Below are 15,127 nucleotides of genomic sequence, written 5' to 3'. Positions count from 1 at the left end.
ACAGAAAAACCTTTATATCGATGAGCAAACCCTGCTCAGCGCTCATGTAAGTCACTCAACATCACATTAGGGTAAGACAGCAACAGCAGCACACCGTTAATATTTCAAGGTTATAGTTCAGACGAGAGAGGAAAATGCTACCGCACCGACATGCTAATGCTAACTCCGCTAGCATGTTTACATGCCGCAAACCATAATGAAAAGCTTTGATGTCAAGTAAAATGGTCGGAAAACTCTCCTGAAGTGACATGATTAACCAGCCAGCCAGTTCATTGAGTGACTTAGTGCCACCAACTTGAGCGTACAGTAATGAGTCTGCACAAACAGAACCTGCTCTGCGCTTGTGTGCAGGAGCTGCAGCCCTCTCTATGGGATCAATTCTGCACATGCAAATCTCTCCCTGCTCTCCTCAACAAGTAGCCTCTCCAACAGTCAATCACAGACAGCTCTGTTTTATCCAACCAAAGCATGTCCAGGAAACACTGCTTTACAGAAAAACACCCATTTAACAGCTAATTGAACTGCTTTCTGCTGCTGGTTAGCTACCAGTCACCATCCACTGCCTGCAAGATACTTTGTTGTAATTCATGTGTCATGATTAGGGTGACCATATTTGACTTCCAGAAAAGACACATTGCCTATTCCTAAAACTGTTAAATTGCACTCTTTTCAGTTAAAAATGACTTTTAATTTCAACATATAAAGTGTTTCTTCTCTGTTTGGTTAGGCATAAATGATCCCTTGATGTGTAAAAGGAAGTGAATAGTGGAAATGTCCCAGGAAAAGAGGAGGGTTAATCAACCTAATTAAATATAATTATATAAAGTCCTCTTTATCTGAAAAAAGTGCAATTTTCCTGGCAGTATTTCCTGGACATGCTTTGATTGCATAATGGAGAGCTCTCTGATTGGCTGACGGAGAGGCTACATTGCTTTGTAAATTGCAAATTGAGCAACAGCAGGGAGATTTGTGCAGGCAGAGACGGAGTTGAGCATGCAGAGAGAGGGCCGCATACGACGTTGTGCTCTTGCAGATTGATCACTGCACGCTCCAGTTGGTGGCACAAAAATCACTCCACACTAAAAACCTGAATCAGAATCTGGCCGAATGTGTATATTATTGACCATTTTTCTATATTATATATATTTTTCAATAATATATATATATAATATATTATAGGTACATATATGTATCTATAATATAGTAAACAGCCAGTTTTATATATGTCACATATATTCAAAAGCTACATCAAAACATATATTAAAACCTATATGTTTATGACTTCTTCCCATGTGGGTTGTCAATTGCTTAATATTTCCTATGTTTACCTATGGGAAAGAAAGGAGATATTGTACTCGTCTAACTTTAACATAAATTTTGGCAGCTCGATGTGATGTTATGGAAAATGCCATCATCATGAGCAACCAAACATGGGCTATATTAGGCTAACAGTTGTCCATATTCTGTCCCATTTATCCACCAATGGCTGTTTCAGTTATTGTGAGTGAAAACTGAATGGTATAGTAGCATTTGTCTTGGCATTAGAAATTGAAAATGTTTTTCAATGTGTTGGCTAGATGGATATACGAAGATTTTTTTAAGAGAGTGAGTGAGGAACAGGAGAGAGACCAGGTGGTTGATGCTGAGGAGATCTGCATGGTCAAGGTCAGTGATCTACAGCGAAAACAGGGGCGAGCGCACCGTTATGAGCATTTACCTGAGCACAAAGTTCCCAAGCAAAATTGAACAGTTTTCTATTTAGGAGTGAACAGGTAAGAGACATTGAGAAAAAAATAACTATAATTATCATCTGGCCTGCAACCTTATGTCAAGTTGTATCTGTATAGTTGACTTTCTGTATTATAAGTTCTACTACTTGCTGGATATTTTTATATATACTGTTATTTTGTCTTGTAATTGTTAATTATATACTCCTTTATTCCATATCATAGCAGTGTTATTCATATATTAAAACTGTCAACTGCACACTCATTTGGCAGAATAAAAGTTTTACAATTATTCATTTGTTCTTTATTGTCACATTTCAGTAACATTTATAATTAAACAAGTTGTAAGTAAACAAATTAAATAAATGACTACAACATTTCCCCCTGTTAAGTGCAGTAGACTGAAATGAATAGCTTTATTTGGAAATATAACATATCTCATTTTTAATGGACTTACATAAAATCTTTCTTCAACATAGACCCCACTAATGAACTGATTAAGTGTTATTTTTTATGAAAAGAAGAGAGAAAAGGCACAAAAGTAGGAAAGGAAAAGAAAGTGATAAAATAATAGGTTTTGTTAGATTTTCTTCAGATAATGAATTAATTGACAAAGTTTTTGCAGGGTGTGAAAAAAAACGTTCGAGGTCAAGCTCCTGGGGCTAAGCCCCCCCTATATCTCAATCCTAGTGACGTCCTATAAAATGACATGTTGAGGACGCAAACTCAATACATCTCTTTTATTGTGAGGTAATAATTTCTCCGAGTTTTGCGGTTGCGGGCGGGAGTAGACATGCACGCTGCAGGTGCGGGCGGGAGTGTAACACACAGGTTGCGGTTGCAGGCTGTAATGGTCAGAAATTCAGCGGGAGCGGAGCGGGATGTAGAAAACAGTCCCGCGCAGGGTTCTACTGCTTTTAATTTTTTAAATGATTTCGATTAAAAATAAAGGCACCCGGCCCGTGTCCGAGGTAATCAGGGGTGTCGGACTTGGGGGGGGGGGGGGGGGGTGCCGTTTACCCAGGGCCCACTGCAGGGAGGGGCCCTGAGACAGCTTTGAATGAAAATGTTTTATTGTTGTTGTTTTTTTCCCCCCAACTTACTTAATGTCTTAAAAAACTTCCCTTTACCTGGATAAAGAGGTTAAGAAACAGAATTTCGCCTTAAAAATAATAACTGAATAATCTCTGAGGCATCTATCACCCCTTAAAAATGTGCAAAGTGGTTTAGTCCACACCAGCGGCCAGGGGCTGCACGGCTGCATGTGCTAATGAGACATCGCAGATGCCGACAGCCAGAGCTGGAGGCAGGAGGGTCAGTCATGTCTTTTCCCAAGAAAGGGAAATCTGGCTTCCAGAAAAGAAAAGAAAAGAAGGAGAAGGAGGAAAAGTTAATTGAACAGAAGCAAGTAGAAGGAAGGTGAGCAGCAGCCAGCAGCAGCAGAACACAGTTTTAGCTAGCTCTCAGAAGCTGCATTCATGTTAGGTGTTCAGTGTTAAACGCCTTTAGTTTCACCATCAAGATCAAATATAAATTAATTAGTGTTATCAGTGAAAACACTAATTAATATATATATATATTAATCAGAATTATTATCACGGGCGGCCGCCGCCAATTAATTCGCGGACCTCGCAGTAAAAACAAGTTCACTCTGTGTGGATATTTCAGCTCCTTCCCAGTCATGGACCAGGACAAACTTGGTATCGATGGACTCGTGGTAATCTCAGGAATGTGAAGCTGCCACTGTTGTTCGTATAGCATGATGACACTGGTGTTAGAGGATTGTTATTGACTTGGTTAGATATTTTAAGCCTATTTTAAATTTCTTCATATTTGATCTTGAAAACGGACAATCTTATAATTTGGCTGATAATGCAGGGATTATAAAATTTAGAGTACATTACATTCACAGAGAGAACCTGGTTTATTTCATGTCATATGTATTTAATATATCAATACATATCAGCAAAGCTTAACATCATGAACCATGACAGACATGACTGAAGAGCAGATGAAGATATCATGCCAGGCACTGATGAGAAAATATTACAAGGATCTCACAGCTGAATTTGAGAATAAGATGCTACACCTGAGAACAATATATGGTGCCACATTTCCACACATTCGGTCTCCTCTTGAGCTGCTTATTGCCATCTACAGGATGCAATTACAGAGCATTTTTGGATAAGTTTGTATTGGACTGAGGATATTTTGCACACTGCCTGTGACTGTTGCTAGGGGTGAACGGGCTTTTAGCAAACTGAAACTGGTGAAAAATTATTTGAGATCAACAATATCCCAGGATAGACTGAACAGCCTAGCTCTTCTTTCTATTGAAAGCCAATTAGCCAAAGGATTGGACTTTAAAGATCTCATAAGTGATTTTGCTAACATGAAGACCCGTCAGTGGGCATTTACTGGAAAATAAATTCCAGGATTTTTGTTTGAACACATTGTTGGCAAATAAAAATAATTATATGTGAAGTCTGGGCATTTCACTTTAATTATGCTGGCATTTGTATTTGCTCAATATAGAGGTTAAACTAAGATCATATTTATTATCTTGTCTTATAGCATGACAAAAAATGTGTAAGAGAGATATTAAACAATTGAGCATGGGGGCCCACCTAGAAGACTTGTACCTAGGGCCCAGAATTTGGTGCTACACCCCTGGAGGTAATTACACAGTCGTTGGCCCGAAGCCCGGCCCTCGGGCCGTCGGGCCGGGCCGACCCGAGGGCCTAGGGCTTCAGTGCAGGGCTCTAGTTCTATATTCATATGCACCAATTTTAATAACTGGTTAAATCACCAAAATACATTTTACTACACCCACGAATAACACAGTGAACTCTCATTAGGTTTATCTGGTTGTTTTTTACTACTGTTTTAATCTATTTATGAACCTGTCTTCGTAACTGTATTTATCAAACTAGATTTCTTTCAGATAAACATCTTTCCTTAGCGTATTTTTACATCATTCATTTTTCATGAACTAAGCATGCATCAATTGACATTTTCTCTTATTGTGCAAAACATACGTCTTGTGGCTTTAACCCAAAAATACACCTGCCATGAACTCCCCAGCTTTCGGTACAGTCTAACACTTGAATTGGCACGGGCTAACAACTGGACCAACTTGGAAATTTGCTCTTTAGCTTAACATTCACCACACACAAGACACTCGTCATTAATTGCCACTGCTGTCTGTCACTCTTATAACATCTGTTTATCTTAGCAACCCCCCAGCTTACCTGTAAAGACAGAAAAATATCTGATTAATCAGTTCTTTCGGCGCACAGGCCGTACACTGCCTCTCCACCACTGGCACTACTCTTCTAGTGTAGCGTCAGCTACCGATGTGTGCAGGACGGAGCGCCCTCTGCTGGCGGAACGTATATAACAATAGAACTGACATTGTAGTGGCCTTACTAAAAGAAAGTGTCTTTGAGCCTAAAATAAAATGGGGGGGGGGGGGGGGGGGGGCTACTATTTTCATGTCTCTGTCTGTCACATAGTGCCACATAAACAATAAACTAATGAGCCATAAATCTCATCAGTCGCTACAAAATCATGGACTGATGGTGACCTGGCTTTGTTGCTAGTGGATCCTTTTAGTTCGTGGTTTACTTTAGTGTTAGTTCGCACATGTTAGCTCGTTGTTAGTGCTAAAAGTAAAGTTTTTTGGGCAGTTTTACATCCAGGATAAGAGCCACTACACTCAATCACATTTGGAACTTCTAAATAATAAATAAAATATATTGCACTGTGTTGATCACTGGAAGCCATCTTTATTTTCACTGGAAGGTTACACTTCCACAGCGAATAATCTCTAACTTCACATGAAATTTCTTATTTTCCACAGTTACAAAGGAAATAGAGTAACACTAGTAAAATTAAATCTTAGTTTTCATGACACATCTTATAAATGTGTAAAACATTACAGAAAGTATTCATTTCAGTGGAATTTAAATAAATGAAAGTATTACATTTGAAACACATTCACCGCTTGTCAGCTTTCCGATGTTTCTGCAAAAACAAACAAATATAATTTATTTATCCAGTAATGTAGATAAATCAAACATTAACACGAAATTTCAGTCTGTCTTTATGAGAAAAATACCCTCTGTCCTCCCACTGGCATGCTGTAAAACTCCGAATCCAGTTGGTTTCCTCTGTGACTCTGATAGACGGTAGCACCTGGAGGAGGGGAGATACAGCAGAACAGGGAATTGTTCAGGGAAAAGGAAATGAAAGGCTCCCAGTTTGAGCATGTGAAACTCTCTACATCAAATCCTCCACCAGGGATTTGACTAAACACTCTTTCTCAGAGGATTAATTTCCCACCACTATAACTGCAGGAACTACAAAGGCATGCAAACACAAGCTTTGTCTGTGCAACTCCGAGATAAGTTTTGAAAGACTCACTTGGCGTCTGATGAACAATGTTGATTTTATCTGCGGGGAGAGGAAATACATTTACAGTCTGCCATTTGTAAGTCAAACTTAGCTGTACTGTATCAATGGTGTGTCTTTGTGATGACAGCAGACTTCAGCCCACAGCATGGCAGCATATTTACCATAGACACCGCTGTCTCTGTTGTCGATCATATTGGCTCTCAGGTGACTCCGCTTCTCCTGGGGTGATAAAGATTTAATAAACATCTTCAATTTGTTCCTATTGAGTTTTCCCTTCAGTTTCTCCTTGATGTTTTTTTCTGTTTGACTCAAAGACTTTCTCACTTAGCCCTCCCACTGTCCTCAGGAAAGTTGACCATTGAGCAGGGTTGATGGTTTATCCCTTGAGGTCCACGTGGCAGGGGTGAGGTGGTGCTCACTCAGTGGAAGGGTTAAAGACATCAACATGCAACATTCAAGGGAATTAGGGTTAAGGTTAGGGTTTGTTTTGCTTTGGAACAAAAAGCTGAAGTGCAGTTTGAGGCCATGTGGTGGTGCAATGGTTTGCCACAAGAAGGTTGCAGGTTCAACACCCCACTGTGGTCTTTCTGCATGGAGTTTTCATGTTCACAGCCATTCACGCAAGGCTTCCTTCCACAGACCAATTAGTCCCTTAAGTCATCATCACACACTGGTGAAATTCATCTCCGCATTTGACTCATCCCCATGGGGAGTGGTGAGCTGCAGCTGTAGCCACGCTCGGGGACTATTATGTGTTTTAACCCCCCAGTCCAACCCCTTAAATCTGAGTGTCAAGCAGGGAGGCATTGGGTCCCATTTTTTAAATCTTTGGTAGGACACAACCAGGATTTGAACCCCAATCTCCTAGACCCGGAGAGGAAACTGATTCCATTAGGCCACTGAGAAGGTTAAACACAGATGAGATGAGATTAAATCATAATTCTGCTCCCACGCATGCATGGGTAAAGAGATGAAGGTAGAATTGTTGCAGGAAACTATTCAAAAGCTACTTTATCTTTTTAGAAAGATTTCACAGAAGCAGGTGTCTCTGATTGTATTGTACTGCAAAGCAGCCTTTGATTGTTCATCAAAATTGGATGCTGGACCTTTTCATGTATCATGTATCAGTGTTCCAACAATCCCGCCAAAACACAAAACAATCCGACAGATTGACACGATGTGTCTATGTGTTGGTTTGCTATCAGTGTCCTACCTCCTTCTTGGCGTCCACACCTTTCTGATCCCGCTGCCAGTCCCTGAAGTGACCAACAGCCTGGTCCATGGTGAGTGAACCTGCCTTCACCTGGTGCTGCAGCTCCACAAGCCTCTCAAGCCCTTGCAACTGGTTTGGTACAAACGTATCGTAGGTGCTGGTTTCTTGGTTAGGTGCTGCAAAGAACAGAAGCACATGAAACGGTCTTTTAGTTTGACTAAAGCGTCTTTTTGTCTAACAATACAATCAAAATACAAGTACCAAGCTGCTGTTACGATGTGGACTTAGACTGTGAACAAGAAGGTCTCCTGTTAAATTCTTCTACTCACTTGGCTCCACGCTGAGTCGATGCATGCTACCTGCTTATGTCATTACTCGGTCTGTGCTTACATTAAACCATTGATCTCACCACAATTAGATTTTATCTATACACATGAAACATTTAAATTAATGCTACTGAAGTAAGTCTTGGTGTGATCGCATCACTAATCATAGATTATAACTTGAGTAGTCCTAACACAGACCATAATGCAAGTATAAATTACTTCATAAAGAGGAACCTCTACCCATGTCATGTTTTACAATAAACATTTTTGCTCATAATTGTGACATTTTTGAAATACTGAAAAGAAAAGTGCATTTCCTTTTTGCTAATTTTACATTAGTTTGACTTTTTCAAACTCTTTTCACATCCTTCACCTTCACAGTTCTAGTCATTTATTCGATAACCAACTATTTGTTTATTTGTGTTTTTAGTTTCAGGCATTCAAGTTTTTTATTACCATCCAATTAAATTGATGATGTGTATTTTCCCTAGCAATGGAGGGCAGTACTTACCTAAATCATTGCAAGCAACTGGTATTTTTGTGTTTGAGTAAAAACCTATCAACTGATGGCCATTAGGGTACAAAAACTCTGGGAGCACAACCTCCAGCAAAACAACAAGCACTTCAGACTTCCTTTCATCACTGGCAATGAGTGAAGAGGTAAATGTGTAAAACAACGTTTATGAATGGGAACATTTTTGTAACTGTTTGTTACAAATCAGTAAATGTGTTTTGTCCTCATGGGCTCACGTAGAAGAAAACATGGCGTCGGCCAGAGACTCAGGCCCAATCCCAATGCTTGCCCTGCGGTCTTCAGCAAAGTGCACTTGGAGAAAGTGTGCAGTAAGGTTCGAGTGCGTGGTACACAAGTTTTCAAATAATTGCCGAATTGAGACAGGAAGTATTGCGTCATCGATCGCAATAAATGATGGGATGCTGGTCGCTGGATACTTAAAAAAAACTTTATTAACTTTCAAACGAACAATTATTTGAAATATTTTACATTTGTTTGTGCTTTGTCTAGAAGTTTTAAAGCATCAACGAATCATCCTAAAATGATCTACTTTCTTAGAAAATACATATTTTCAGAAAAGGAACTTGAGGAACATTTCCCCTGCAGCAATGGATTGTGGGTAATACACAATGCGGACGTGGGTGAAGTGCAGATAAAGTGTGCAAAAGGGGCGTGATCAACTTCCGCACTTGAAAATCGGGACACCCTACGCTTTCGCGGCCCTGGTCGGGATCACACTATAGAGCTCCGGGAGTTGACATCACGTTTCCCGGCATGCAACAGTTCAAATCGAAACGGCGCCATTTGGCAGGCAGAAGCTGGCAGCTGGACTATTTGTTATTGTCAGAAAACTCAATCAAACGGGAAATATGGTAGATTCCTGTTGTGCCCCAGGATGCAGAACAGACGCGGACGAGATAAGGGAAGAGCCATCTACAGGATTCCCCAAGATCCAGAGCGCCGCAAACGTTGAATCATTGTAATAAAACGCGCTAGTGACCGGGCTAAAATGAAACTGTGGGATCCCGAGAGTAAAGGATTTCGCTTATGCAGCGACCACTTCATATCACTTCATATCAGGTACTTAAACCAATGTTTCCTCAACTGTGTATGGTATTTATTTTAAATGCTTTTATTACGATTCTTAGTGGGCTTCCTAAACTTATTTTGGCGTGGCTTTTTCTGTCTTATTACTCATAGCAACAAGTAAACATCACGTAAAACGTTGCCTCGTGAGTTCTGCGTGCTGCCGTTTACGTGTTTTATGATCACAGCAATTAACCGGCTAAGCTGTATTTAATTTTTAAGCAATGGTTGATCAATTGTCAGATCACACATAAAAAGCACTTTGGATTGCTATTATCTGTCTCACCGAGACAGCTCTCAGACAGATCCTGAGACGCTCCTGCCTGACATATTTATTTTATTCACGAAAAAAAAAATCGAACTAGTGATTTCTCTTGGCGTTCAGTTTATACTTTCAAACAGCACAGCACTCTATTTAAACTACTTACGTGTAAATCTGTTATTTGTCCATCCATCCATCCATTTTCATCCGCTTATCCGGAGTCGGGTTGCGGGGGCATGTAGCGTTGAGAGGCCCTGACTTCCCTCTCCCCAGCCGCCGGAGCCAGCTCCTCCGGGTAAATCCCAAGGTGTTCCCCGGCCAGGTCCAGTAAGAAGTCCGCTCCAACAGCTTCTGGCGTCGGAGCGGGCAGTAACGTCGAGAGTCCCAGACCTCTCCCCAGCTCCTCCGGCCGGGGGAATCCCAAGGGGTTCCCCCGGCCAGGTCCGGTGTAGTCCGCTCCGACAGCTTCTGGCGTTTTTAAAAAGTATCCCAGGGGCACGGTAAGGGACGGAGATGTTTAGTCTATTTAATTTCTGACTATATAAAACGATTTCTTTGGTTTTAAAGTGTGAAGTAAACTCCGACGAATTAAAATCCAAGCCGATCCCGTTCACGTTCATGGTTACATCCGTGTTTGTTTACCTTTTTTTTCCTTCCAAAATGGCGTCTACTAACTGAGAGTCACGTGGGGTCCGGAGCTCTATTGAAGGGCATAACGGTGGACGTGCTAGTATTGGGATTGGGCCTTAGACCTGCTCCCATGTGTTTTAGACCTGATATTTATGGTTATAGATGTTTTTCAACAACCGGCATCGTTTAATTTATTTTCAACAACATTTTGATGGATATTTCCAGAGATTAACGGTAAAACTACACATTGTCTCGTTAAAGATAAATTAAATCTGTCACTGAAATCAGTTTAAAACAACTAAAATTAATCCAAACCTAACGAAAATCATGACGTTGCTTTTACATTGTGGTTCAACAGAACTATTTAAAATACCAGCCTGATGGGCCCCATAGGTTAATATGTAGTTGAACAGCATGTTTGGGCGACTGCTGCAGCCAAATGATTTCTGCACCTGCTGACCCCCGCTCTTTAGTAAAGTGTTTTCATCTTTCTGGGACAGTTTTGTTTGCTTCTTTAAATTACTCTTTTCAACCACACCGAGACATTTGAACTCTTCTCCTTGAGGCAAATTTGCTAATAAAACAGCTCTGGGTGATTTGTAAGACCCACATCTATTTCCGCACTCACTTTGTGTAGGGGAAAGAGAATGCACATCAGAGCCTCCTCTTGGGGTTTTCTTCTTCTTCTTGAACACTGTGAACAAACAGAAGCTGTGATAAACAAGAGAACGTCAAGACTAGGGATGGTTCTGTAATTGTGACTTTCTCCCAATAGATGGAGCTGGAGTCTAAAGAAAACTAAGTAAACCATGCACAGCTGAGTGAAATTCCTCATATAATAACAGCATCTGGGATTCATAAAAGGGTATGAACAAACAGGCAGATTCTTGGTTTGACCCAGTGAAATGACTGTACTCTTTTACATCATAAACGAATGCTTGTGGTTAATGTTGGTGACAGATCTGCAGCTGGATTGTAACTCAACGCCCACCCCCATGATCAGGGCTGCTTGTGGAGCCACTGGACCTCAGTGCCTAGATTTGATGAGCACACTTATTATTTTTGCTTTCCTGCTTTGACATATTTTAAATTAGCAATCCTGACAGTTGTTTCCATTCAGATCTTTTTTCATTTTTGCAACAAACAAAGCATTGACCATTCAAAATGCATTGTGACTCAACATCCCTTCCCTTTGAGTTGGTTCAGTCCAACTCAATCTGTATGCCACATTTTGCTGTGGATTTAAAATATGCCAGACAGACAGTTTGGTGCCTCTTCATGTCATCAAGATGTCAACGTTTTTGCACAAAAGAACATATTTGGTTTGCTTACTTCAGTTAAATCAATAATTAGCTGAAAGAAGTGAAGCAGAGGTCTGCAACCTGCAGGTCTGGGGCCACGTGGCATTCTTTGATCAATTGCATGAGGCAAAGTAAATTTATACAAGTAGAAATTGAAATAAAAGGGTAGCTTTAACATTTTCTTGACCTATTTATTTCCACAAGATGCATGGAATGGCTTGGTTTTGGTTTTGTATAAATGGCTGCCCATCCTTCCAGTTGCTGGGTTAGATAACAATACTTGGGTTTTCACTAAAATCTGTCAAAATGCAAAGACTGCGTCTTCTATTGTTTTGGTTATAAGCATGAAAATGTGACATTCTCCTGAACAACTGCACTACCTAACGAAAAAAGTATTACAGTGTAACATAAACTGTTTGGGATGCACACGTGTGGAGAATTATAGGACTTTCTAGAACATTTGATCCTAATTTTAAGCTTCCATTTGTGATGTGGCTCTTTGTTCTCCCATGACAATAAACTCTTAAGAAGTGTTGAGTTTTATTTATTTTTCCGTGCAACCTTTGAGATGAAATGAAACAGAAAAATGACACCATTGGGTAAAGAATGGAGGCAAGCATCTGCCTGATTGTGCCGCTATGCTAGCAGACCTTTACATCCTGATTGTAGAATCTTTGGGGCAAACAACAAAATGTAAAACAAATTAAGACAAGACAGAGCCACATCTGCAGTTCGCACAAAGGAGCCAAAGAAAGCTGCCTCTTAAAGTGACACTAAACAGTTTTTCACATTTTAAACGATTCGTTCAAACGTGAGATTCAGTGATTGTGTTCATAGAAACTTTACCATCTTCACATGGAACAGCCCTCTGCAGCCCTCTGCTGAGCTGAAGCTGTACTTAACAGGTGTCTGGAGCTGGTAGGTACCCTAGGGTGAGCTCTTTACGGCTGTTAGCTATATTTTGTAGCTTTCTTGCTACTGGACTAATACTTTTTTTTGTCATACAGTATGGATATTTTTCATTTGTGGCTTATTTAGTATTAGTTGGCTCATGTTAGCATTAGCTCGTTGTTAGTACTAGCTACAGCAGGCTGGTGCAGGGTTGTTTATAACAGTTGTAATTCCCTTTTCAACCAGTAGGATGGAGGAGCAGGAAACTGTTGTGTCACTTTAAAGCTACAAGCTGGAGGTTTTTTTTTACCTGATGGCACCATCTAGAAGCTGATAAATGTATCACAAGTCAAGCCATGCTCATCACGTCCTTATTTACAGCTTATGAACGTGCACCTCTAGCTGGCAAACTGCGCTAACCCACATGGTTTTATAATTATTATTCTCACGTTGTGCTGTTTATTCTTATATATATTAAAGAATTACTTGTTCATGAGAAAGGTTGCCAAATTCACAGGTATGTTCTCTAAAGCTCAATATTGTGATTCACAGCTATATGTTAGCGGATCGCTACTGGCTATTGCTGAGCGGAGGTCAAATCCAATTGCATGGGACTCTAAAGGAAGTAGCTTCATTTGATCTGGCACAGAGATACAGAAACCCAGGACTACTTATGTTGGGCTGGGGCAGGGGTCCTCAACGGGTCCTAAACCGAGTTTCAGTGTTTACCCTAGGAATTTTTCTAGCTGTGGCGGTGGGGCCGGCCGGGGGGGGGGGGGGGGGGGGGGGGGGGGGGCTTGGGGAGAAATTATGACACGTCTCTAAATAAAGTAAAATTTTCTAGTGCAGAGAGGAGCCAACCCATAGAAGCACTGATTTGATCTCATTTCAGAGAAAACTAGGACAGATTAGATGCACCTAATAAATAAAATTATTAACAAACTCAGGAATCAGTTTCTTTGCTTCACTGTTCTGGTGCTGAGTATATCACTCATGCGGAACTCAGGAGATACACAGATGAATGAACCTCTTATTTATTATTTGGAAATTAAATTTACTCCAGCTGGCAGAGGTAGAGATTTTTTCTATTGATACACGGAATTTACAGAATCATTTTAAATTTTAATAGGGGAAGACTGCAGGAGGGAGCGGTAAAATACAGGGGGTCCCCAGCAAAAGCAAGAAACTTTACGAGTCTGATGAAACCCGCTGGTTTTCCATCAGGCAGTCACGGGGTAGCTCCAACGACCCAGTGGCTGTGATGGGTCAATGTTATTCGAGCTCAGTCCGGCTCGGCCGTGAACGAGCCGAAGCGACGTCGTGCTCTGCTTAAGAAGAGGTGTTATTTTCCCACTTCAGAAGAAGCGTCCAACGTGTTTTTATGTATGTATATATATATATATGTATATATATACATATATATATATATATATATATATATATATATATATATATATATACACACATATATATGTATATATATATGTGTGTATATATATATGTATGTATGTATATATATATATATATATATATATATATATATGTATGTATGTATATATATATATATATATATATATATATATATATATATATATATACACATATATACATTTATATATATACATATATACATATATACAGCATGTATATATATGTATACAGTCGAGCTGGTATTTTTAAAAGCCACGCATATATATATATATATATATATATATATATATATATATATATATATATATATACTTGCTTCCTGATTGTCCAAACAGTATCCAGACTGCCCATAAGAGAATACTTGGTGACTAGAATGGGATGTCCTGACTGGTAGACACCGGTAAAGGGTAGGTTTTAAATAATATGTTATGACCAGCTTTTTTGTTGTTGGTTGTTTGGTTTGTTTTGGTATTGTTGCAACTTCCTAATAAGGAATAAAGAAGACTGCCAAAATCTGGTCTAAAAAGTTTTTACCAGACATCTTAAACTAGATTTAGATGGTGAGCAAAAGTTAGCATTGAGAATAAAGGAGCTACTGATTTTTAATTTCTTGCATTCATGAGTCACAATAGCATATCACTGGCTTCTTCCTCCTTTTGCTACCCACGTTGCAACACAATCAGGCCTTTTCTACGCTGCAGGAGGATCTGATTAGCTCTATCATCATTTTTAACTTAAAGAGCACATTGCAGGTTAGAGACTCCCATAAACCAATGTTTAGAGAAATATAATAGAAACTTGTTTTAAACATTTTTTTACACAAACATAAATTATTTAGGCTTTTAGAGTCTTTTTGTGAGAAAGTTTTTTTTTTTTGGCTAAACCAAGTGGCGTCATCTGAAGGAGTCCTGTTAGCTTAATCCAGAGAAAAATATAGATTCCAATGCTGGCACTGACACAGAGGAAACTTTAAACGTTTACAATTATACCCATGTTGGACCAAAACCATAAAGTTATGAGTTTGCTGTACGTCCCATAGGGCAGAGACAAACCAGAGGGAGAAACCATCGGCCAAAGCAGATAGATTAAGGAGGAGCAGTAGCAGGGGAGCAGCAGGGGTCTGGTGAGTGAACCATGTTAGCTTAAACTCGTGCGCTAACATCTAAATATTGTACAGACTACTATCGTGTACCAGACAATTAAAATAGTATCGGTCAGTTAATATAATATTAATACTAATGAGCGTCTGTCAGCGGTCTCATACACGCTAATATCCGTTCACGTATCGTAGTTTAGCTTAGAGAGAGGGAGAGAGACGCCTGTCATCTGG

At 39.8% G+C, this 15,127-nt stretch overlaps 1 protein-coding gene across 1 annotated transcript in view; it reads right to left on the bottom strand.

Moving 5' to 3' along the window:
• Positions 1-5,219: 5,219 nt before the first annotated feature.
• LOC107377099 (B-cell scaffold protein with ankyrin repeats) overlaps positions 5,220-15,127 on the bottom strand; it is a 45,043-nt gene continuing 35,135 nt past the window's right edge. Inside the window, exons 9-14 of the mRNA XM_054747544.2 lie at positions 10,803-10,868; positions 7,357-7,532; positions 6,305-6,362; positions 6,153-6,182; positions 5,848-5,924; positions 5,220-5,753 (exon numbers count right to left, since the gene is read on the bottom strand). Of these exons, the coding sequence (XP_054603519.1) occupies positions 5,727-5,753; positions 5,848-5,924; positions 6,153-6,182; positions 6,305-6,362; positions 7,357-7,532; positions 10,803-10,868 (434 nt within the window). The 3' untranslated portion in view covers positions 5,220-5,726. The remainder of the gene's footprint in view (positions 5,754-5,847; positions 5,925-6,152; positions 6,183-6,304; positions 6,363-7,356; positions 7,533-10,802; positions 10,869-15,127) is intronic.

This window comes from Nothobranchius furzeri, chromosome 2 (assembly GCF_043380555.1).
Source record: "Nothobranchius furzeri strain GRZ-AD chromosome 2, NfurGRZ-RIMD1, whole genome shotgun sequence".
NCBI lineage: Eukaryota > Metazoa > Chordata > Actinopteri > Cyprinodontiformes > Nothobranchiidae > Nothobranchius > Nothobranchius furzeri.
The sequence above is the reverse complement of the archived record's forward strand: the minus strand, read 5'-3'. Positions and strand labels throughout refer to the sequence as shown.